The sequence below is a fragment of the Lynx canadensis genome, chromosome D2 (genome assembly GCF_007474595.2).
Source record: "Lynx canadensis isolate LIC74 chromosome D2, mLynCan4.pri.v2, whole genome shotgun sequence".
Taxonomy (NCBI): Eukaryota; Metazoa; Chordata; class Mammalia; order Carnivora; family Felidae; genus Lynx; species Lynx canadensis.
Window position 1 is genome coordinate 26,634,108 of NC_044313.2, and position 25,267 is coordinate 26,659,374.

General features: G+C 53.4%; 1 protein-coding gene across 3 annotated transcripts in view; it reads right to left on the bottom strand.

The window, feature by feature from the left end:
* Positions 1-7,290: 7,290 nt before the first annotated feature.
* SUFU (SUFU negative regulator of hedgehog signaling) overlaps positions 7,291-25,267 on the bottom strand; it is a 117,419-nt gene continuing 99,442 nt past the window's right edge. For 2 of the 3 annotated variants that reach the window (XM_030334603.2, XM_030334602.2), the window contains exons 9-12: positions 23,680-23,814; positions 21,702-21,840; positions 12,892-12,960; positions 7,291-10,479 (exon numbers count right to left, since the gene is read on the bottom strand). In XM_030334603.2, the coding sequence (XP_030190463.1) occupies positions 10,390-10,479; positions 12,892-12,960; positions 21,702-21,840; positions 23,680-23,814 (433 nt within the window). In that variant the 3' untranslated portion in view covers positions 7,291-10,389. Of the gene's footprint in view, positions 10,480-12,891; positions 12,961-21,701; positions 21,841-22,523; positions 22,731-23,679; positions 23,815-25,267 lie in introns of those variants that run through there. The other variant, XM_030334604.1, reaches the window with a different exon arrangement.

The window sequence follows — 25,267 nt, forward strand, 5'->3', positions numbered from 1 at the left end:
GGCTCGTGGGACCGCTGGAGGGGCGCACAGGGGTCCCCGATCTTCCCGCCACGGCCTGGCCTCGGAGTCTGCAGCCGGGGGCGAGGGGATACAATGGGCTCGGAGCAAAGTGCGGCCGGCAGGGTGGGGATGCCGGCGGGCAGGGGGCTGCAGTGAGCCGGACTCTCGAGCTACAGCGGAGACAGGCGGAGGGTGGTGTCCCTACATCAAGGCCGGTCCCGCTACACGGGAAGGGGGCGGGGAGACCGGGAGGGGGACGCGAGGAGAAAGCGGCAGCGCTACGGCGGCGCCTTTAATCGGCACCCGCTGGTTCTGCCCACCCGGCACTGGAGACCCAGACCGACGGAGAGGGGAGGAGGATGAAGGCGGAGCATATTGTCCGGAAGTGCTGTTACAGCTGCTGTGGCTCCCGGCTCCTCCCCTTTTCCCTGTCTGGAGTTGGGGCTGTTCCGGAGGCTGCTCCTACTATTGGTCTCCAAGCTGGGGCTCCGCCTCTTCAAGGCGGGGCAGCCCCCAGAGCCTCACGTGACTAGCACTTACTTCGGTACATTAAACACTAGGGTGGGAGGAGAGTTCCGCGCTTCTTAAAAGGGCGATGGTGCCGCTGCGTAGTGGGACCGCTTCTTCCTGGGCCTTTTCACCCACAGCTGTTTTTACCTGGGAGGAAAAGGAGGGTTTATAAGTCTGCACCTTCTGTCTGAGGGAACTGAGCAAGGGACTGCGAAGGTTCTCTGTGGGGCAGTTTCCTGATGTCCTTAACTTTCCCCCACATTTCTGACGCTTAAAACTACCAAGCAAAATAGGCATTATAATCCCCCTTCTATTAATAAGGGAACGGAGGCTTAGAAGTAGTCTGCTGGAGGTCCATTGGTCAGTTAACAAATATTTAACAAAAGCCTTTAAGTGCCGGACATTTTTTAGGGGATTCCCTGGAAAACATATACATACATACATATATACACAAAAAATACTAAATATGTAAGAATTTCTGTGATAGAGCTTAAGGGGCTCACACAGACCTCTCTGGAAAAGCGACATCTGAGCCAAGACCTGAATGTTCAGGAGGAGTCAGGCCAATGACAACCTGAGGAAAGAGTGCTTCAGTCAGAAGGAGAAACAAATGGGAAAGCAATAGATTAGGCATGTTCCAGGGCAGAAAGGAGGCTTTGTGGTAAGAGAGAAGACAGTCACGGCCAGAACACACAGGGCCTGATAGGTCACGGTAAGAAGTTTAGACTTGAAGCTAGTTATAAGAAGCATCAGATTTGGGATATATTTTGGAAGCAGTGCCAACAGGACTACATATGGGTTAGATATGGGGGGGTTGAGTCCGTGCTGGGGGGTTGAGTCCCACCCAGAAATGGGATAAGAATGGGATCGAGATGTGCTTTTCACTGTATATAGTATATCCTTACAAACTTCTGTCTTTTTTTTTTTTAAGTTTTTATTTATTTTGAGAGAGACAGAGTGTGAGCAGGGGAGGGGCAGAGAAAGAGGGAGAATCTCCAGCAGGTTCCACACTGTCAGTGCAGAGCCCCATGTGGGGCTCAAACTCAGGAACCATGAGATCATGACCTGAGCCAAAATCAAGACTCAGGTCACTTAACTGACTGAGCCATCCAGGCACTGACCCCCAAAATGTTTTTAAATGATTGTCAGGATTTGGGCTTCAGCAAGAGGCTGGATGGTCGTGTCATTTACCAAGAAGAAGAGAATTGAAGATAATTAGCTCTAAGTTGAATTTGAGTTGGCTCAGATATCCTAGTGGAAATGTTGGGATGACAGACTCAAGGGGAAGGTTTGTCCTGAGATTATAGATTTTGGAGTCATCAGCAATTAACGTTCTAAATGGTAGAACTGAGATTCAAATCCAATTCAGTATAACCCATGGGTCACTGATCCTTCCATAAAACCAGGGAGCCTCTCTGCTCTAGGACCTCCATCTCTTTATTCCTGATGGGGGTGGGGTGGTAATGTAGTCCCTTTATGGACAGAGCCTCTGTCTTCAGCACTTGGCATCCCCTCACATGGGAAATCTTATCCTGAATGGATGAATAAATGAATGCTTGCATGTCTGAATGAACAAACAAGGAGAAAATGGCTTCCAAGTCCTAATTCTTTTTTTTTCTTTTTTTTTAAATTATTATTTTTTTTATTTATTTATTTTTGAGACAGAGAGAGACAGAGCATGAATGGGGGAGGGTCAGAGAGAGGGAGACACAGAATCCGAAACAGGCTCCAGGCTCCGAGCTGTCAGCACAGAGTCCGATGCGGGGCTCGAACTCACGGAGTGCGAGATCATGACCTGAGCCGAAGTCGGCCGCTCAACCGACTGAGCCACCCAGGCGCCCCTAAGTCCTAATTCTTAATTCCATGTTCTAAAGATGGTGAGGAGAAAAAACAAGGTCTATCTTAGAGCAGCTAGAGGGTCCTTCTCTGTCTTCCTCACCAATGCCCTCCAGGATAAGGATTCCTTGCATTCCTTACCTTTCTAGACCGCTCCCCTTAACTTGTAAGACATCACACTCTTCTTCTGATTTTCTTCTTATCTTTCTAACCACAGACTTCTCCAATTTCCATCTCATAAAAGTTGACAGTCCGTAGCGTCCTGCCCTCCAACCTAGTCTCTTGCTAATAATCGACACTGGCTACCTGGAGCCTTTGGCTCCTAAAGCTTTATTTCTGTCTAGTGGTGACTCCCCAGTCAGTATCTTCAGCCCACACATTCACCCTCCTGATTGCCGATCAGGTAGCCAACCAGATGTCCCACGGGCACTTTGAATTCAATGTATTGGAAACTAAACTCATCATCTTCACATTCCAGCCTGTTCTCCTCCACTGCGTCCCCCATCTCAGTCAGTGGACCTGTCAGCCACTTAATCACCAAGCCAAGGATCAGGGAGGCTACCTTAATATCTCCCTGTCTTTCACCTCCCTTATCCATTCAATCAGTCATCAGGTGTTATAGGTTTGTTAAATATCTTTCAGATTATCCACTTGTATACTAGTTGCCTACTTGACATCTTCACTTGGAGGTACAATGAATATCTCAGTCATCATGTCCTAAATTGTACTAATTTCTGCACACTTCCCCCCACTCGCCCCTCTCCCACTGCCATCTTCCACTTCTCGGTGAACATTCCATAGCTAAACCTTCAGCATATCTCGACTACTTTTTCACATCTCCATTAGTTCACCATAATCTCTAGCCTGGATTATTTCCTAGATCCTGACTGGTTTCTCTGCTTCTGCCTTTACCTTCTGGAGTCAGTTCTCAACACAGTAGCCAGAGAAATCTTTTAAAAATGTGTTAGAGGGGCGCCTGGGTGGCGCAGTCGGTTAAGCGTCCGACTTCAGCCAGGTCACGATCTCGCGGTCCGTGAGTTCGAGCCCCGCGTCGGGCTCTGGGCTGATGGCTCGGAGCCTGGAGCCTGTTTCCGATTCTGTGTCTCCCTCTCTCTCTGCCCCTCCCCCGTTCATGCTCTGTCTCTCTCTGTCCCAAAAATAAATAAACGTTGAAAAAAAAAATGTGTTAGATTGTGTCACTCCACTGCTCAAAATCTCCCAATGGCTTCCCACTTCAACCAGAGTAAAAGTCAACGTTTTATTTATTTATTTTTTTTTTTTTTAAATTTTTTTTCAACGTTTATTTATTTTTGGGACAGAGAGAGACAGAGCATGAACGGGGGAGGGGCAGAGAGAGAGGGAGACACAGAATCTGAGACAGGCTCCAGGCTCTGAGCCATCAGCACAGAGCCTGACGCGGGGCTCGAACTCACGGACCGCGAGATCGTGACCTGGCTGAAGTCGGACGCTTAACCGACTGCGCCACCCAGGCGCCCCAAGTCAACGTTTTATAATTGCCTGCAAGGTCCTACACAATCTGCCATCTGTATAAGTAATCTCCCGTTATTCCTCTCCTCTCATTCTCCTCTAGCCACACTGGCTTCCTCTTCTGTTCCTTAAGTAAACCTGGTGTGTCTCCCCCTACCCCTGGGATCTTTGCAGTTGCCCTTTACCTGGACCACGCTTCCTCCAGATGTCCCTATTGCACGCTTCTTCCTATCATTGAGATTGTTTGCTCAAATGTCACCTATGCAGCAAGGCCTTCCTTGACCTCTGTATTTAAAAACACACTCCACCCCAACCCTCACCGTCTCTCCTCCTCTGCTTTATTTTTTGTCCAGAGCGCATATACCCATGTACTCTGTATTCTATTTTTCAAAAACTTTTTTTAACGTTTATTTACTTTTTGAGAGACAGAGAGTGAGTAGGGGATGGGCAGAGAGAGAGGGAGTCACAGAATCCAAAGCAGGCTCCAGGCTCCGAGCGGTCAGCACAGAGCCTGATGCAGGGCTTGAACTCAAGAACCACGAGATCATGACCCGAGCCAAAGTCAGACACTTAACCAACTGAGCCACCCAGGCACCCCCCTGTACTCTATTTTAAACAAATATTATCTACCTCCCAACACTAAAATATAAGATCTGTGAAAGGAGAAAAATTTTTTTAAACTTTTATTTATTTATTTATTTAGTAATCTCTATACCCATGGTGGAGCTCAAACTCACGACCCTGAGATCAAGAGTGCCATGTTCCTCCACCTGAGCCAGCCAGGCACCCCAGGAGGAATTTTCTTTTAATGATGTGTCTCTGGTGCCTAGAATGGGACCTATCACGTAGTAGGTGCTCGGTAAATATTTGTTGAATCAATGAATGAGTTCCATTCTCTCCATCCCTACTGCTTCTCCCTTAATCCGGGCCTGCCTCGGCCTTACCTCTAATCTTGCTGTCTTTCAAAATGTTCTCCATCCAACAGGCAAGGGAATGGCTCTCAAATGAAAGCTTGATCCCTTAAACCTAAAGCAATTTGAACTCTACCGATCCCAAGAAGAGTTGGGGGGGCCTTTGTCCTTGTTCCATCTGCCTGGAGGGCTTTTGAAAGTAAAGACCCCTCTTCATTCTTAAGTATCCTTCAGGTTTTGACTTAGATGTCACCTCTTTCTGGAAGCCTTTTTTAATCTCCCCAGATCGGGTTGGGTACCTTTCCTATGTCTGTACCCTAGCATAGCCCTTTAATAAATGGTTAACGCTAATCGAGCAATTACTATGTGCCAGGGGTCTCATGTGTATTGTCTCGTATAATCCTTGCAAAAGCTCTGTGAAGTGAATATCCATTTGCAGATGAAAAACCTAAAGTCATACTGACAATAAGTGGTGGAGCTGGTGTAGGACAGAAAGCCTTTCTCTTTTGTGGCTCTTCCTTGCAATTGTTTCCCTGTTTTCCCCACTGCACTACGTACTCTTTAAGGCTGGGCCTGTGTCCAGTCTCCCAGAGTATAGCAGAGGGCTTAGCATGCATTTGTTCAAAGAATGAGTGAACGAACACAGACCATGGACTCCCACCAGCAGGCATCTTGCCCCCTCCCCCATCCTGTCCTTAGCTCTCTCCCAAAGACTTCTGGAAGTAAGGAGGAGAGAAAGGGACTGTCCCATGGTACCCCCAAGGAAGGGGCCTGGAGATGGTTGCCCTTCCCAAACCACATCCTGACCTGCCCTGCCCTCCCCCCTCCCCCCCCCCCCCCCCCCCGCCCCCAGCCTTCCCCGCTGCTGTATTGGGACAGATCTCTCCCTTTTCCTGCCCTGCGCCTCAATCCCTCACCCCCACCCTGGTCTCCCCACCTCCTCTGGGCTGCAACCTGTAGCTGCCTCAGTGCCTGGCAGGCTGCGTTGAGTCACTTCCAGCTTGCATTCTCCTTCTGGTCAGGCTAGTTTGGCAAATCTCCTAGGCTCCCTAGCCCCATGGCTCTGGAGCCTGTGGGTTCCCCACAACCCAGGGCCCCTGAACCCCATCCCACCCCCTGCCCCCCAGATGGGGCAGAGCGACACCTGGAGGAATGTACAGGTCTTTTGGAGGCTACGTTACCTAACACATGGCAGATTTCTCCCCTCCCTAAATCTAGGGTGGGGTCTCTGATACAGGCACAGGAGCCTCCTTCCAGAAATAACCACAGCCTAGTCCTGTCTCTTGGAACTACCTAAACACAGAATCTTGCAATTCTGTACTCTCTGGGGCAGGAACTCTCTGGCCCTGGGTCCTTCTAGGTTGGTCAGATGAGGAAGATTAGATAATCACCCCCCAACCTCCAAGGAGAAAAGAAAAGGGGAAGGGGTGTGGCCTGGGCCGCCCTGCGCTCGTCAGCCTGGCTCCATACCCTCCCAGCTCCCTTGCTCTGACTGCCAGAGTGACTGAGGGCCCCAGACAGGACCTGCCCCACTGTTCCAGGGGCCAGCCACGGTTCAGTAGGAGTTCACAGGGAAGGAGTACTGACCTCGGCTTGGGGAAAGTCCCCCAGGTACGACTGGTTCTCAAAGAGGACAGGGATTCCTTTCATAAGAAATGACACCCTTTGCCCCCTCCCTGCTCGTGATCCCCCCAGGACTTCTGCCAGTAGCTCCAGCAGAAGCCTCTGGGTGCTACGGCTCCATCCTGAGGACCAGAAAAAAGGCCCTGCTGTTCTCCCAGAGAGCTGGGCCTAGCAGGAAGGGAAAGGACACGTGAAGGCCCAGAGCAGTCCTGCAGGTTCTGGGTACCCTGTCTGGGTGTGGATCCTCTCCTTCCTGCCTCTGAGGTCCCAGGCTGTTGTCTTCTCCCCACGGGCACTGGGCTCTGTTTTCCATGCCAGGCCCCGAAGAAACAGGAGCCGGGCAATCCACGGAAGGAGGATCCATCACCTCCTCACCCAGGCCACAGGAAGGGAAGGCTGGCTTCTGTGTCGCCCAGTGGGTGTGACGGCTCTGAGGCTGCCCCTCCAAACTGCTATCAGGCAGTGGGTTAGGAGGCTGAACTTAGATGGTTAGGGGAGTGGCTGTCTCCTGGCCCTCGCTGGAAGGGACACGAGGACTCTAAAATGGGAGGTAAGGAAGGCCCACCTTCCCAAGGGGAAAGGGCTTTTTGGTGAGAGGAGGGCAGAAGGGGAATAAAGAGGGTCTTGACCCACCCACTCTTCTTCCCAGACCTGTGCCTTGCACCTACCCCCACGACCTTAGAGGAATTCAAGACCAGTGAAAAGGAGCCTGTCCCTGCAAAGTCATTTCTGCATGACTGAAGAGTCACCAGCTGCGTGATCCTGCTCCTTGGCACCCCCACCACTCCCGACAACAGTCTTCTGGGGCCTTCCCCCATCCTGGCTTCTTCTAAGTGGCTGCGTCCAACCCACCCCCTCTACCAGGGCCCCAGGCTTTCCGCTCCCCTACTCCAGGCATCCAGAAAGGAGCACAAGATCCAGGCACTTCTGCAAATATGTTTAATGCACTTAGATTACACAGAGGAAGAGGGAGCAAGAAGGAAACGACATCTAAGTGAGTCACCCAAAAATTCTTACAAAAGTCCCAAGCTGGCTGCAGCCCCCAGGAACCGAGTCACAATTGACATTAGAAACTAATATAAAATTTTACAAAAGTCTGCTCACTGCAGCATTCAGGTACTTATACAAAAGGAGGGTTCTCCCTACAGGGCTCCTGTCTTCTAACAGGGACCCGGGTACCTCCCCTGGCATAGAGGACCTGGAAGCCAGAGAGGAAAGACAACCAGATAAAAAAATACAGTCAAGGGAGTTCTCTACTGGTCTGCCCCATAGGGGCACCAACCTTCAGGGTTTTTTCCCTGCTCTCAACTCAATCTCAAAACCCAGTCCCAAGACCCTGTGTTTATTTTTTAAAATGCTCTAGCCCTTTAGACTCTCCCCAAGGCTTCCTGGTTCCTGCCCTGAAGGCTTGCCTTTGGAAGAGGAAGAGAAGGGCAGGAAGAGGCACCCAGCTCCCTGGCCAGACCTGAGACCTTGCATGAGCTGCTCTACCCGTCAGAATGACAGCTGGGTCTGTGGTCCTCTTGTAGCCCACACTGGACCTGAGAAGTTCCAGAGTGTACCATATGTACGTGGAAGTCCAACTGCATGGGGGAGCCCCTTCCTCTCAGAAGCTTTAGCCACAGGGACCTGGAAGGAGGGACTGGGCAAGCCACAAGGAAGCCTCTGAAAGGTGCAGATTTAGGGAGGGAGGCTTCTTACCTCCCCAACTCACTATGTCAGGGCTCCCAAAGAGCTGCAGGGAGGGAAAGAGGCATTTAATGAGTACCCACCATATGCCAGGTGCTATGCTGGGCATGCTACACGGTCGGCCTCACTTGGTCCTCAGTGAGGGTCCCTTCTCCCCAGCCAGAAGCTCAGTAGAGAGTCCCCCTCCCAGAGAAACCTCTGGAAGGCCAGGTCAGAGATGGTGTATGCTCTGCTACTCCACCAGAGCCAATGCACTGTAGGGAAAGGAGATGGACACCTGGCCTCAGCCGGACCTTGGAGGTTCCTGACATCACGGGGCAGGAAGGGGCCACAGGCTTCACGCTCATTGTCTCAGAGCTCACCTGCTTCCCGCCTGCCTCCCATACTGATGACAAAGCTTAGTCCAGAAAATACCCTCCTCCCCATCAGCCAAACCAGACAGGAAGAGGCAGGTCCCCAGAAGGAAAGAATTTGTGGAGAGGCAAGGTCAGGGTGGCAAGGAAAGGAGACAAGCTAAGGGCACCTCTCTGGCTGTGAAACATCAGATGACAAGAGCTTCAAAGGCAGTGATTCTATGGTGCGCGAAGGCCAGAAAAAATGTCCTTTTGGAAAAGTCCTTGGAGCAGAAGGCACAGCTACTGCCAACATCAGGTCCAAAGGAGCTTCCTCTTCACTGGTGGAGGCCTGGAGCCTGTCTTTCCCAGTACTCCAGGCTGATCCACCTTGAAGCTCTGAGTCTGATGGAGTTAACTGAGTAGCCCTGAGGGTATGTGCAGAGAAGCAGCCAGGCCCCAGTGGTCCCTTGGAGGTCCAGATCTTGCTCCCTGGAGGGCCTGGCCACTGCCCTCATGACCCCTAGAGGCAGCTCGTTGGCTGAATCTCTCATCAGAGGGGTCCTGCCCCCCATGGGCCTCCTGTAGCACTATGGTGGTGCCCATGTGTGTATGGCAGTGCAGATGGGGCGGTGTGTGGTCCTATTAGGTCCCCGACAAAAGGAGTTTGCTTTGGAAAGGCCTGACGGGTGATCTTGAAATAGCAGTCCCTAGAGTGGGAGGTAAGAGGGCAAGAAAGGAAGGGGCTTGTTGATTCCAGGTCAGAAGTGGGAGATAACCCAAGAGGAACCCTAAACCCACGGGCCAGAGATTGGTCTGTTTCTGGGAGGAAGACCATGAGATCTGCAGTAGGGGGGCAAGAGACAATGAGAGGCCAGGATGCGGGGAAAGAGGCCCAGGGAAGGAAATGGGGAAGGAAAGACGAGAAAAGAATGGATGCAGGGAGGAGGAGGGCGGCAGAGTGCGGTGTTTGCAAAATCAAAGTGAAGGACATGTTGAGAAGTTGATTTTTTCCATTTTTAATATGCCAGAGTCCTGCAGCCTGGAGGCTGGGAGGCCCAGGGGATGAGGAAATGGGACCGGACTGGTCAAAGAGCTGGAGACCTAGGCCCTGAGGGGCAGGTAGGGATGGTCTACGCAGTGCTGGGCCTCACCCTCTCAGGCAAGCCTGGCTGGGTGGACAAGGCCCGGAAGATGGGGCCAGGGCTACCAAGTCTCTGAGACCCTGGTGGTCCTTGAACTCTGCCAGGGGCCTAGTCCACTTGAGAACAAGCAGCACGTCCTCCTGGCCCCAGCGAAACTCGGCTGAAGGCTGCATGGGGGCGTAAGTCAGCTCTCCCCCTGCCCCAGGCTCCACCAGGCCCTGGGCTGGCAGGCGGACACCGGCACCTTCTCTGGTGGTGGCTCAGGGAGGGCGAGACGGCCCTAGGCCCCTGTCCTAGAGAATGAGAAAGTTCATCTGGGAATAAAGTTCTGTTTAAAAAACATTATATACACGGCTTCTGGACATCTTTGAAGACCAATAAAATACCATCCGGTTTCTACAAAATAAAATAAGGAGGAAGAAAAGCAAACATGGCTGGAGGAGCTGTTCCGTGGCCAGAGGAGCTTGCCTACCAAAGGCTTCCCAGAGCAGAACTGGGCAGGGCACACACGCGGCCACTCCATTCCCTCGTGCTGGACTGCGTGGCAGGGGATAGGTGAGGATGAGGCCTGTCTCCACCTAAGGGCACATCGAAGGTCCAGAGTCAAATCTCAAACCACAGCCTGTGGCAGCAGCTGGAGGGGAAGGTTTGCATTTGCCGGCTCCCAGCCCAGGGGGCTTGGCTGGCTGGGGGGTGAGGCCCCTGAGCTGCAGGTGAGGCAGGGGTGCGGTGGCTGCGCAGTCATCCTCACACTTGTCCTTTTATTTGTGGGAATCTCTTTTACGCAGTTGTTATACTGGAAGTCACCGGGGAGCAGCTGGGCTCTCCCTTGGCCCCTGCAGGGCCCAGCCCAGGCTAGTGCAGTGGACTATCGAACACCACGTCGGGCAGAATGGAGACTTTCAGCTTCTTTTCAGGCCAGCTGTACTCTTTGGGAAGTTTGAACTGTGGAGGGAGCAAGCACAGAGCCAGAGTGCACACAGTTAGCAGAACTTACTGCCTTCTTTCCAGGCTGCCTAAAGAGAGGCCGGGCCCTCACCCATGCTCTGTCCCCCAGGTGCTGGGGGCAAGAGAGGCCACTGGTTGCCTGGCTTCAACTGCAAATGCTATTCCCAGGTGGGTGGCTGGGGTCAAGCTGCTGGAGTTCGGTGACCCCTTCTTTCCCCTTGCCCTGCCAATAATTAACTGGGGTTGGAGGAGGCATGTTTTCTAACTCTTTCTTGACTGTGCTGACCTCCCTCCAGCTCACTTCCTTGGTTCTGCCTCCGGCCACAAGCATGTAAGGAATCTGCTCCCTGAGGCCCTGGGGCTGGGGGGATGGGGGGCAGGGGGAGGGTGCAGATGATACAGGGAAGTGGCTTGAGGTCTGGAACTTTGTGGTCCTGTCCCTGCCATGGCTTCTCTTCCAGAGGCTGGTGCAGAAGGACCCTGGAACCTGCCCTCTGTGGCCTTGGCCAAAGGGTCCAAAGGGAAGGAGGCCCTGGCTTGGCCTCAGTGGGAGCAGGGGAGCAGGACAAGGGTGGCTGGAGGTGATTTCTTGGGCCTGGTGCATCCCCATCCTGCTCTCCTTGATTCAAGCTCATCTGTTACCCAGGGTTACCAGCCTGAGCATGGTGCCAGCGGAAGCCAAAGAGAGTCCAAGTTCTTCCTACCCCAGCCCAGGAATCACGGATTTGCTTACAGTTTTGTTTCTCCGGCTTCTGTTTGGGGTAGGGGAAAGAGGCTGATACATCTTATTCCCTCTCCAGGACCTTGCATGTGGTCTGGTACACAGCTGGTGCTCACTAGATGCTCACTGACTTGGAAACTGGGTCTGCTGTTTATGTCTCCTACTGTCCCAGGGCTAGGTGAGAAGTCAGCCCAGCCTGGAAAGGTGGGAAGAATAGGGCCCTCAGCCTGCCTAGAGCTGGGGCTGGAAGTGGATGGGCCTAATATTTCCTGGCTGGCCCCCTCTCCTTCCCTCTGATGGGGGACTTGTCCAAGCCAGGACCAAAGTGAGTGGAGAGTGGGGCAGGATGTGGGGACAGCCTCTGGACAGAGAAGCAAAAAAAAAAAAAAAAAGTCATTTTTAGTGACCTACTTTCCTAAGCTCCCCCTGGCTCCTGTCCCTCCTGCCTGGACTGTCCCCCTCCTACCCCTTCAACACCCAAGCTCAAAGCAGCAGTCTGGCACGGTGCCATCCTAGTGCGACACGGCCTCTCCGGAAGCACTTCTGGGCAGCTGGCTCTGGTCTGAGTGAATAGGAGCCAGGCCTCAGGGACCGGTGACTTGTGGGGGTTGATTGGCTGGCACAGACTGGGTGCTTGGTGACTTTGGAATGTATAAATGAGTTAATTTATCAAGCCACATCCCAGAGGGCAGAGGTGACCTCAGGTTCTGAGGAGTTCCTGTCCACCTGGGGACCTGGATAGGACAGTCTCACCCTGTGTTCTCTCCTCCACCTGGTGGACATCAGAGGCCACCATGTCCTGGCTGATACGGCCCTGGGAGCCCTGGCAGCTGTAAACTCCAGCCCTGGCTGAAATCTAGCCCCTGCATGGCCTCCCTCTGGCTTGAAAGCCTGGCTGCTGGGAGGTGAAGGAGTTCTCCCCCAAACACACTTCCCGGCAGAAAGGCCAATAGAAGCATCTGTCTGTCTCTCGCATAGGCAGAGGAGGGCCCTCCAGAGGCCTGGCTAGGTTGCTAATGTTCCACTAACCTATGGGGCATTGAGGCCAGGAAGGCTCAGATCCCACTGGGGTGCAGCTTAGTAGGAGGCCGGGGGAGGGGACGGGACTTTCCAGGATGAGGTAAGTCCCTGCAAATGAGGATGCCAGGAACAAGGAAGAAAAACAAAGGGGATTATGGGCTCCATTCATGTACCCCAGATGAGTAGCCAGGGAAGGCACAAGCCCCCACCTGGCCTGCCAGCTCCTCCTGCTGGAAGAGGCAGACCAAGAAGGGAGAGCTCATGGCTGGAGAAGGAAGGAGGCTGGCTCCTGGGTGGCCTGAGGCGAGAGCAGAAGTCCCTTACTGCCCACCAGGACTCCCCAGTGGAATGTTCTCTGGCAGCAGGCGTGGGCTTTCTGTTCAGAACCTGCCAGGGAACAGCAGGGGCTGAGGAGAACCACTAGCCCAAAGGCCCTGGCTGCCTCTTCAATGAGGTTCTCGGAGCCACCAATTTGGACAATTTGCTGGGTGTCCTTATGGCAGCTGGGGTGGGGCAGGGGGTGGCGGGAAGACAGAAATAAAGCCTTTTAACATCTCCAGGGTCTCCTTTCCAGCCTATCCCCACACCTTGGAGACAGACAGATGGAAAGACACACACAGGCTCCTGGAGACTGGAAGCCGCTGTTAGAGAGAATCAAACAGGCTTACTTCCTCTGGAGAAGTCAAATCTTCTAAGTCCTCCAACATTTTCTCTACAAACTCTTCAGTCAACAGAATCTGGGAAGAAGGCACAAGACAGGCTTTTATTATTATTTCTTAATATATGGTCTTTTTGCCAACTGCCAAGCTGTGGATCTTTCTTCTGGCCACGGAGGAGATATGAGCCCGTGGTGGATCTGTTCTAGGGACAGAGGGAAGTGCTGGAAGCCTATCCCTGACTGTCATTTCCCCCCAACTCCCACCAGCCTGCCATATCAGAGGGAGGAGGACAGTGAAGGAGGGCTGTCGCAGGACAACGGGGAAGCAAGGTGTGGGTACGTGGGAGAATGGTACTGCCGGTCCCCAGAAGGGACAAAGGAATGGGCAGGAAAAGAGCCTGTTTGGCAGTTCGGGGCCCCTGCACGCGGTAGTGCAGCAGAGGGGAAACAGAAAAGCTGATGGCTGGGGAACAGAGATTGCCAACCATCCTCCGTGCCCAACTGGGCTCACATGTTCCTCTTTACCCCCCACTTGGTAGGACAAAAGGAATCTGTTTGGATTTGGAATACAAGCCTCGTCTGGAATCTAGAAATGCCCCAGAAGGTACATCCAAGAATGTGTGAGCCGGAGAATTTGCAGATTGTGCACCAATCTCTCTCATTTTACAGATGGGAAAGGGGCTCTCAACCCGTTTCCCTTCGCAGTATCCACATCTCAAGCTGGAAGCTCCCAAACCCCTGCCCTGCTGGGCTCACTCAGCCACTGAGCTCTCCAAAGCTTCCTTCGAGAAACCTCTCCTCCAAGTCACCTCCCAGCTGTCCCACTTCACTGCTCTAGTCTGATGCCTTGTCACTTCATGCTTTGATGTTCAGGACAGCCTCGCCCCACTACTCAGCTGCCACAACCACTACCCTCACAGGCCTTCTTCAAGCTGGTGGGCCATTTCCCCAACTGGCTCAGGCTGGCTCTGCAGAGCTAGGCCAAGCTCACACCAGGCCTGCACCACAATGGGCCCAGGCTGAGGATGTCTTTCCTCTTCCCAACCTGACTCTCTCCTCCACCCTTTTCCTTCCTGTGCTGGTCCAGGAGCCTCCTGGTCTCCACACCTGACCCTTCCCTACCCTCCAGGCTGTGGGTCCACCTGCCTCTGTTCTGCCTCCTCCAGCAAACTCTGAACACCTTGGGTGAGGCACAGAGGAAGAAGGACAATGAGGTGAAGACCAAGGTGAGTGACTCTTCTGAGGGAAGCCCCTTTAGAAGGATGGGGATCGAGAACTTGAGAAAATACCCTTCAGGTTTCCCCTGGGAGTTGTCCACTCTGGGAAGAAGAGAAGTTTCAATATTTGGAACACAGTCAGCTTGTGAGATGAAGTAAAATGTCAGAGCAGTGTGGGAGAGCAGCAAGCAGGGTTGCTGGGGACCACAGAGGACGGAGGGCTCCAGAGGAAGGAAGTTGATGGCATGGAGGTGGGAGCGAGGAATGAGAAAATGACCCCGAGCGAGCAAACCACCTCTGTACCAGGCACTGTGTTGACTGCTCAGTGTATCTTATCTCCTTCAGTCTCCTCACAGATGAGGAAACTGAGGCACAGACAGGTTATGTAATTTGCCCAATGTCACGTGGCTTGTGCGTGGCTGAGCTAAGACCATATCCCAGTCGTGTCTGGACTCTAAAGTCATCCCCGAAGTACTGCTCTTCCCCCCACAACATTTACACATTTATTCATTCTTCCACTCATCTGCCCATCAATCTGTTCAATCCCACAGCATTCCCTGGGTGCCTCTGCTAGGCCTGGCCCTGGGCGGAGCCCCAGAGACATAGGCATGAAAGCAGTCTACACTCTACCTGGACATGCACCCTCTCCTGGTTGACAGGGAGCCAAAGGACATCCTCCCAGGCTGCAAGCCCACAGTCAGCAGCAAACCGGCTCTGACCATTGGCTCCCATCTCACCGAATTTTTTTTTTCTTCTGTTTGAGGAGCTCAGGCCTCAGGTGAGGGCAGAGACCAGATTTAAACAGGCAAAGTCAGTGGAGAGAAATGCCCACTGGGGTGGGGGGGACCTCCCACCCACATTCTTCTTCCAAGTGCACCTTGAGCACTCCCAGACTCCAGGGACTCTTTCCTAATCACACCTCAGTCTTCCCACTGCCAGGGCCCATGCCCCTCCATTATCCCAGGGTCCCCCCCTCTCAAAGTCCAGAGTTTCCCTACCAGTTATCGCCAGTCTGCGGGAGGAGTACAAAAGTCACATTCATGGTTTTGGCATTTCCGGGGCTTGCTGCCATCTCTGCAAATGCTAGCACAAACACGAGCATACCTAAAACCCAATTACATTACAATGGCTCCAGTCTGGGCCAGGCCGGGCTGATTTCTAAGCCACAAATAATCTGGAGGGAGGGACTTTCTGCCAGAAAGGTAAATAGGTCTGGGACTATAGTGCTGGGCTGAGGTGGAGGGGAGGGTTCACCGGGACTGGACCACCCAGTGAGACACCAAAGAGCCATTTTTCGACAAAGGGAAAGGCAACCCCACTAACGTGGAGTTCCGTCCTAAGCCAGTTCCTGTGACAAAGGTCTGGAATAGGTGGTGGAGAGAGGGTACGCTATGGTGGCTTTTAGCAGAACAACCACCAAGCGCGTACCCTCTGTGTGTGAACTCATTTTATACCCGGCTGGCGGAAGGGATGGCAAGACCAGAAAAGGGGACAAACCCTAGTTACTCCTCAATTTTCACTTTTGGTGCTTTGCTGGTTCCTGCTGGAAACTTCACATTATTTTAAAAGAATTAAACAGAGAAAATTATACGTAAGATCTGCATGATATTAAGGGTGACATTCCCTGCAAAGAAACACGACAGACTGTCATAGCTGCAGGCAGCTAATTTAATTTCCTTTGGGAGTTAAACCTTAGAAGCTTGGATTGAACAAGCAGGCCCTGTTCTTTGTATATTTCAGACCTGGAGCTGAGAATGGTAACAGATCTTATCCACAGGACACTGGAGATAGACAACTGTGACGGAGCAGCTCCTAGGCGCTCTCATGAGCAACAGACTCGCCGTTGTGATGCAACTGTGGGAAAAGCCTGCGATGCTACGCTTGGGGCTCTTGAAGCTCACTGGGTCCCTGTGGAGCTGCCTGGCTCTGCCACAAATGAAAACAGGATGGTTATGAAGACAGTGGCAATGATAACACCACCAGTGGCAGAAGCAGTGGTGCCTCCTCCATGTGCGGGGCACTGGGCTAAGCGCTTGACTGGTATCGTTTCACGGAACCCTCCTGGCAGTCCCGCAAAGGCGGTAACTATCGCCCCCATTTTGCAGACGAGCCGGTGTCGAGAGGAGACAAGGCTCCTGGACTTTAGAACAGTGATCTGACCTCATGGTGGTAGAGGATACTCTTTTTCCTGTCTGGAGAAAACACCTCAATTCTAGAAGCCTTGTTTACTCACGGCTAACTCTTCTCTCTCTCCTCTGAAAGGGGAGGTAAAGGTGACTTTGGCTTCTACCGATGGCCTGGAAAACCAGCCGTCCTAACCCCAGCCAGACCTGTATCTCCTCGAGAAGAACAACCCTGATTAGCTCAAGACGGCTGAGTACCATAGACACCCAGCTGCTCAAAAATTGAGTTGGCCAACTGGAAAGCAAGGCAAACCATGCCCAAAGATGGTTTCCAAGTGGGAACAGCAAGGCAAATTTCCAGGCCAGCTTAGTGAATGCATACATAAGGGAACATTTACTCTAACCCAGAAAAGAGCAGTAGAAATAACAGTAATAATACTGAAAATAACAACAGCACTCAGTAACACGTGCAGTCCCCATGAGCTGGGCGTAAAATGCTTAGGTTTCTGTATAAGCAGCCCTTGGAGGCAGGAGGCTCTCTGGTGAGAGGAGAAAGCTCCCACCAACCAATCTGAACAGCAAACTCCCCTGGCAAGCTTTTGAAAATATGAAGATGCCATCCAGACCTTCAGTATTGGAATATCCTGGCAAGGCCAAGGCATCTGCACTTTTGAGGCACCCCAGGGGATCATGGGTGGGAAATACCCAGGCTCACAGGGGAAGGGGGTTTGGGCGCAGGCTTAACCAACAGGGGTGAGTTGGTGGCTGCAGCTTCAACACCTTCTATTTGGCCAAGATGTGAGGGGAGCAGTGGCTCCTTGCTCCCCACTACCAACCCCCACTGTTGGTCAGAAAGGGGGCTTGGAATCCAGATGGCAGCTTACTCCAAGTGCTCACACCAGGTGCCTTAGGACAACCTGGCTGGCTGGTGATGAGGGAGGGCTGTCAATAATCTCCCAATTCCCCAAGCCCCAGCAAGGTCCAGAAGGAACCCAAAAAGTGATCTTTCATGGGGCCTGCCCTGGGCAGGCCCTGCTGTGCCGCAGACAGGAGCCCAGCTGCTGCAGATCTGATTCAAACGTCTGTGGTTGGTGCTATTTCTGAGTCTGCAAACAGCGTTGACAATGCCCACTCCTTCCCCTTGATACGACAATCCACACTTTGTCCGGGGCCCTGTTTGCTCTTCGTGTTGACACGTTGTTCTTGCTTCCCAACAAGTTTGGCTTTCTTCTTCCCTCTCTTTCCTTCTCTCGGAGGCGGAAATGTGTTGTTTACAGGGTAAGGCCTGCCAAGGAGCTGCTCTGGCACCCACAATGGCCGAGGAGGAGGCAGGACGAGGAAGTAGTCCGGTCTGTGTCCACCCCCCTCCCCAGACTCCAGCAGGCCAGACGAAAGCCGGAAAACAGCCTGGAGACCCCCCAGGCTTGGGGGCAGAGGTGTGTGTGGCACACACTCATTTCCTGTTCTCAGTGGGTGGTGAGAAGTTGGCTTTGGTGGCCAGGAGCAGGCTCAGAGCCCTCCTGCTCTGGTTGCCGGCTTGTGAGGGCAGAGTGGGCCATCACAGTCTTCTCCTAAAGGGAGGGTGCTGTACTCCCCAGGCACAGTGCTAGGATTTAAACCCTGTTGGGTGTACCCTGGGACAGTGAGGTCCCAGGACGGCAAACGTCTCCAGGGAGAACAGGTTGTGGCCAGGTTCACCAGAAGAAGGAGAAACAGTAGAGGCACGGGAGAGGAGCTGCCCAGGGCCTGGGCCAGGGACTGCCAAGTGTCTTCCACACAACGTCCAAATGGGTGGATGAGGACAGAAGGCGGGGGCTTGTCCAGAGGACAGTGGTGAGTCAGCCACTGGGCTAGGACGAGAGCCCAGTAGTGATTCCCAAACTTGGCCTGGAGCGGCGAGCCCACTCGGAACAGCAGCTGGGCATCGTGTCCTGAGGCCGGAGCCTCCCATCAGGGCTGGCAGGAACGGCTGGGAATGGGGGCTCCACTTGGGTGAGCTATCAGACACCACACAGCTGAGAAAGCATTGCAGGGCCTAAAAAAATATTCTCATATTTGGTGATATGACCTCCATGTGACCTCTGGGGCTGACTTCTCCCCCCTTCAGATCAACCCTGGCTGGGGATAGATGAACGACTCAGTTCTGGGCTGGGCTCCTGCTCAGAAGACTAACAACCCAATGTTGACAGCCTCAAGGGAGAGAGGGTTGTTAAAGCTACCGGGATGTGGAATGCTGGGGGAAGGTGTGCAAGAGAGGATGCTGGCAGGCCTCCCCCAGGGCCTGGAGACCCTCCTGAAAAGCTCTGGAGCTGGCTGACAGGCTTTACAATCTCCACGAGGATGAAAACAGCAGATGGTAGGGCAGATGGAGTCAAGGTGTTGACCTCCGGAAACTGAGAAGCCTATGGAATTGGTGCAGGATTCCTGACTCTCCAGCTCCTCCAGGAAGCAGGGAGTGTCCACTGAGCTCACCCTGGGGTTGCAGACGGCCCTGCCTTTATCTGGGCTGGGGCCTTGACTTTCCTGCGGCTGGAGAGTGGGGGAAGGGGAGGAGCATAGAGGGTAGGTGCAGGCCCAGGAGAAGGTGGGTGTGGAGGCCTGTGTGGGGCCACTCTGCACACTCCAGTGAGGGCCCAGATTCCCTCACCTTCTGCCTTTTCCTCTCAGCCTCTCCTTTGTCACTCTTCCCCCATGTGGGGTGTCTTTGCCATGCCTTTTCCCCAAGAGATAACAGGCCCGGGCTGGTAGCCAGAACAAGGTGCCAAGGCTGGGAGCAGGGCTTCCAAGGCTGTTGAGGCTGATGTAAGAAAGTCATCCCAGCCCCTCCCCATTCAGCTGGGATCAACAGGGAGAGTTCAAGCAGCAGCCAAGAAAACAGAAGTCTAGAGCTCTTCACGTTCTTGGGCCTGCCGCATCAGCTCCTTCCTGCTCCTCTGTCCCTAACAGGCCTGGCACACAGAGGCCAACGAGACACCCCAGATCCTGGGAGCACGCGCAAGAGATGCCTGCAGCGGGGGGCTGTCCTCTCTGTGTTGGGGAACTCCCTCCAGAGGGGCTTGGGGCCCTTCTTGGTCCAGTGGAGAGGCCCCTCTTTGGTAATGAGCCTAATCCCAGGCCTCCAAGAGGTCCTGCAGACTCCTGGGGAGACAACCAACCCCAGAGGGAGCCCCAGAGGCCCACAAGTAATTACAAGCCCAGGTTCCCACAAGCTAGGCAGCTGCCTGTGACCACAGTGGCAAGACCCTAAAGGGGAAGGCGAACTGGCAGTCAGATGCAGAAAGTGCTGACTGCTTTGAGGGCAGGGAGGAGAGCTGTTTGGGTGTTGGCTCCATGGCTGAGGACTGGCGGATGGAGAGTGGGGGGTACGGGCAGAGGGTTTCCCAGGGCTCCTTAGGCCTGAGAATCCCCTTGGTGAGTGAGGGTGCAGGCTTGGGGAATGGGGCCCCAGCCAGCCTTCCTAGGAGCTCCCCTGTGAGCTGGCCCGTGCTGGACCACACTAATGAGCCCATAACACAGGCCTTTGATTAAGCAGCTCCCCAGCACAGCAACTTTATTGAAACATGCCGAGGCTAGCGGCTGGTTCCCACCGCTCCGGTTCCCTGGGCAACAGTGCATGGGAGGGGCCGTGCCCAGTGCTTCAGCTCCCTTGAGGGGGCTGCCCCAGGGTGAGGGGAGTGGGGCTGGGAGTACAACGCCAGTAGCCCGTGGATAAGCGGTTGGATTCAGAACTCTGGGGGCCCTGAGGGGCATCATGACATCTGCTGAGTCCTCTGGGGGCTGGGGCTCCTAGGCTGATGAGAATGGAGATGCTGACCAACCCCTCCTCAGGGTGAGAAGACTTTCTAAGGGGGATGGCAAGACTCTAAGGACAGGTTCAGAGTTGAAGATGTAAAATGTACTGGGCGTAATTTCTTCTTGAGTTTGGGGAGACCCTGGTCCCTACTTTCCCAAGAAAATGTGCTTGAACCTCCAATACACACAAATGCCATCTGAGGACACTTCTGAGACCTGTCAGCACAGTCATCTACTGGGAATGATGACCTGTTAACCCTTCTGCTGGGTCCCCACCTCCCCCTTCCTTACCAGCAAGAGGCAGCCTTGCTTCCTGGGACATAGCTGGGGTGGGGCGGTGGGGGGCGGGGAGGCCCTTTCCACTTGTGCTGGGCTAGTTTCAAATGTTACACTTCAGAGCTTTTGCTACAGTAACTACCAACACCACATGGACAGAAATCTAATGTTACCAAGTGGGACTTTTAAAATGTATTTATAACTTTATGGTTCAAAGTAATTTTGTTATGAAACAATGTAATAACAACAGTGGAAAAAGGCAAGATAATTTATGGAACACAATATTCCTAAAGCACTAGCTTCCATTTCTTCCTCACTTAGTCTGAGGAGTGTGGTTGGTATTCTTTGTTTGCTGTTTGTTTTAATTAAGGGTTAGTATTTGTGCAGGGGGGCGGCGGGGAGGGCTGGCCTGAAGGAGGAGAAATTCAGTGGCAAGCTCAACCACACACACACACACACACACACACACACACACGCCCACATCGACAGTTAAGTATGTTTCACAGACCCCCCCAGACAGGGTTAACCCCACAAAACCAGCATAATTCTCTTCCCCGCTACTATAACCATCCTTCCATATACCATAAACAGGGCACAGTCAATTTCTGAATTACTGTCGGATCCCCTTTCTTGATACTCCTCAGAGAGGTAAGGTAGAGTTTTCTTCCTCCCACACACCCAACAAACAAAGAAAAAAACAATGTTCCCCTAATACATCTGGGAGTGTGCTGGACCAGCCAAGCACCAGTTATAGACCTGGGACAGGGGTGGGGGCTGGAAGGAGGCCTGTGGCTCTCAGGTCCCAGCACCCCACTTGGCAGTGGCTCTGAAGCTGTGCTCCAGCCAGAAGAGCAAAGGAAGGACAAAGTGTTCTGGACAAGCCAGCAGGTTTCTGTGCAGAAAAGCTGGGTTTCCATTAGGAGGAACAGGACAACCATTAGATGAGGGGAGTAGGGAGGCTCTGTCTGCTGAGGCCTGCCCAACCCAGCCCCAGTCCAGGTCCACACGTCCATTATCTAGGAGTTCTGGTGGCATTTCCACAGAGGCACCTGCAAGTGGCTTCCAGACTCCATCTTATCCTGCTTCACCCTTGGTTTCCTGGACTTTGGTTTACCTGGGGTGCGGAAAGTCTGGTACCTCTCAAACCTAGATTTCCATAGCAAACCAATGGCCAGGGCCTAGAGAGTTATCCCTGGTGTCTCAGGGGATGGCGGAGAGGCCAGGAAGTACTACAGCTGATGGGATAGGCAGCAGCATCCACACTCCACATGGTTTCCCATAACCAGCCCTTCTGGAAGGGAGTCAACAACAGCTGCCAAGGGAGGGGAGGGGGAGGCAGGTGTGGGAAGAGCCCACGGAAGACAAGGTAGGGAGAAGGAAAAAAAGGTAGGGAAAGAAAAGGAGCCTCTCACTTGTAACCAGGGTCCATGGGCTGCGTAAGGGTGCTCCTCAGTGGCGAAGGCGCCTTCCACTCCCGTGGAAACAAATGTGATGGCCATGTCACCTGTGATACTTTTATACGTAAAGTGCCGTCCATGCAGGAGCCTGCCCCTGGGGGTAGGAACACAGAGACAGTGAGCAGCAGGCCTGGCCAAGGCTCAGGGACTGTGGGGGCTGTGCTCCCTGGGACAGGGTGCCTGGCAAATGCCCTCTGGACTGCCCACCTGCCCGCCAACAGGGGACTGTAACCAAACACGGTCCAAGAGAAACCTCTCACGAGTTCTCTACTGCCATTCTTCCGAAGTGCTCAAAGCTAGCAGAGACACTAGATCAGCATTCAAAGGGCCTGCAGGGGCAGTGGAGTACACCTCCTTCACGTCCTGGTGAGGAAACTGAGACTAGAGAAGGCAGTTAGCAATACGCCCAAGGCCATGCCCAGAACTAAGAGCAGGGTCATGTCCCCCTTTACTTTGAAGGTGGGGGTGAAGCAGTACCTAAACAAACTTCCCAAGCCCCAGGGAGGATGGCATAGTGCCTTCGCAGCACAACTCCTGTGCTCAGGGCAGTGTCTGCCACCTGCTCCTGGGACCTCCCACAAGAACAAAATGGCTAGCCCCGGGGCACCTGTGTGGCTCAGTCAGTGAAGCATCAACTTCAGCTCATGTCAAGATCTCGCTTGTGTGTGGCTTCGAGCTCCACATCGGGCTCTGTGCTGACACTGCAGAGCCTGCTTGGGATTCTCTCTCTCTCTCTCTCTCTCTCTCTCTCTCTCTCTCTCTCCCTCCCTCCCCCTCCCCCACTTGTGCTCGCTCTCAAAATAAATTAATAAACTTAAAAAAAAAAGGCTAGCCCCAAGGCCACAAGCATACCTCAAAACAAACAAATAAATCGTAAATCATAATCATCACCATCATCATCATCATCATCAAAGCTGAAGCCAAATGGGGTCACTCTGAGGGAGCCACAAGAAGCTCCTGTTAATCCCCAGTCTGGAAATACACCTGGGGGAAGGGCAGGCAGGGACAACTAGTGAGCCAGAGATGCCAGTCAGCAAAGGAAGCAAAGCCTGCCCCTTTGCTTTCTCAGGCTGCCTTGGATTAACCCTTTACCAGTCTAAAGATCTTGAGCTTGGGCCAGAGAGGGAGCTGGGGAGGAAATGGCTGGGGTCCTGGTGGGGGGGGGGTCTTTCCAGCCCTTGTTTGTTCTGACCACTTGCTATCTTTGCCCTGCTGCCCAGGGTGGTTGGCCAAGGTTGGTTAGCATCCAAACTCTTTTCTCAGGCTCTGGGCTCAGTGGGGAGGGACCAAACCAGGGTAACCCCGTTCTTACTTGTCATGTTGTCTGAGTTCAGAGTTATTCTGGTCGCCTCCCCTGCTATAAAAGTGAGGGTGGAAACCCCAAGGGCTATGCATGAAGCCAGCTGAACAGATTCAGCCCAGTGCAGCATCCCCAAACAGAGAGCTGAATGCCGGCCACAGGGCTGGGTTTTCTGGCACTGTGGACAGCAGCAGAAAGGACACAGCTGGGCTTCTTGGTCCCTCAAGGAGTTTGTTGTGCTGGCCACTGGGTTTGGAGAACTGAGCGCTATGCATGGGAAAAGCAACAAGAAGAAGAAAATAGAGCCCGACCCACCAGAGCCCTGCCCTGCTATTCCAGTGCTACTGACATTGGGCTTGTGGGATGGCAGGGGCGTCTGAGATTGCCGAGACCACTGAGCCTTCCGAAGAGAGTAAGGCTGGAGGGACACCTCTCTGGACAAAGGAGTGTTCTTCCACACAGTGTGGGCTACAGGCTGGTTCAGAGTCCACAGGCCCCCCCACAGGGCCAAGATGGAACTGCCCGACTGGCTCTCCTCCCTCCCTGGGTCCCAGACTCCACCCAGGTGTGTGGGAGAAGGCACGCATAGGCCCGGTGGCTCCTTGAGGACGAGCTGTGTGCTGTGCGGCTCACCTTAGGCAAAGGGGAATGAGAGCCCCTGACTCCTGGTTGAATTTCAGATGCACACTCTCAAGTTGTCGTGTGCGGATCAGCTCATGGGGAATGATGGCCGTGGAGCTGTCGCTTTCCAGGCTGTCTTTGCGGCTTCTGCAAAGCAAGCACAGGGACAGGTTCAGCACAAGGTAAATAAATACCACGAGGAGCGGCAAGATGGGAGTCTCTCAGGGTGGGCTCCCGAATAATGACAATGACCGTGACTGATGATAGTGGTTAACAACACCCACCATTCACCGTGTGCTGGCCAAATGCCAGCAGCTGTGCAAAGCACTTCTCACTGACTACTCTCAACATCCCCATGAGGTGGGTACTATTGTTATATCCCTTTTACAGATAAGGAATTGGGAGATCAGAGAAGTTAAGTAACTTGTGCAGCTCCCACTGCCAGGGAGTATGGAGCTGGAAGCTGGTCGAAGTTAGATTGGGTTCCAAAGCCTCATCTTTGGCCAATACACTATATAAAAGTTTACCTCGCAGTGGCTTGTTCTTCCCTATATAGCAGCAGGAGCATCTGGGAGCCCTTTCTCCCCACCCTGGAGTCTCAGTTCCCAAGTTCTCCAAAGCTGGAGTGCTAGAGTACCAGAAGGTGCGGCTCCAAGAACTTCCTTCCAGCCGACCCTGAAAAGGCTATGACTTTCAGCAGGCTCTGAGCATGCTCGCTCCTGCTAATGGCTAGGAGCTGCAGTGACATACACATCCTTCATCTAACCAGGAAATGATACAATCCTCAGTGAGGGGGTGGAAACCAGATTCTTAGGAGTCAGACCAGTGGGCCTGGCTGGGCAGCAGAACCAGGCCACCATCCTGCTGGGTTTTGAGGCCCCAGGGGCCCTGTACTAGATTCCTCCTGCCTGTGGCCTTGGCCACAGTGAGCTGTCACTGCTGCCTCACACTCCCTCCTGTCCTGCTTCCCGCCAACAGCTTGCCCACAACTGGGCCACGGGGTCCCTTTGCAATCTAAGATATGTTCTTTCAAATTCAGCTGCCCCCACTGACAGCCTCTCAAATCTGCCTCAGCCGGAAATGAGGGTTACCCACTGATCCTATTCAAAAGGCCGGATCCTAGTTTGGGCTGTGAATCGCAGAACAATTCCCCAAGTGTCCATCAAAACACTGGGTAAGAAGCTCTAGTTATTTATCATTCAAGGGGCAGGAGCCATCCAGGATGTCCAGGCTCCACAGTCAGGCAGTCAGTGAGGGGCAGGCCCAACCTCCTCACATGCCGGGGGCACTGAGGTGCTAGGGCCTTTGGCCAGTGAGGCACCCCGACAGGCAGAGAACCTCCCCAGAGGGAGGGTGTGAGGTCAGCAGGCAAAAGGATAGAGGGTGACAGGGGGCAGCCAGGGTCCTGCCAAGGCAGTGGTTTACGAAAGCCCTTGAGGTAACGGGGACCAGTCCCATCGGCTGTGTGGATCCACCCCCAGATGTAACCGCTCTGTCACAAAGTGGTCCCTTCCTCTGGTTTGCCAAAGTGAATTCTGAAACTGCCCTTTGCCCTAGCTTCTCTTTTGACAAACCCTTTCACAAGACCCGTGAAGGAGAC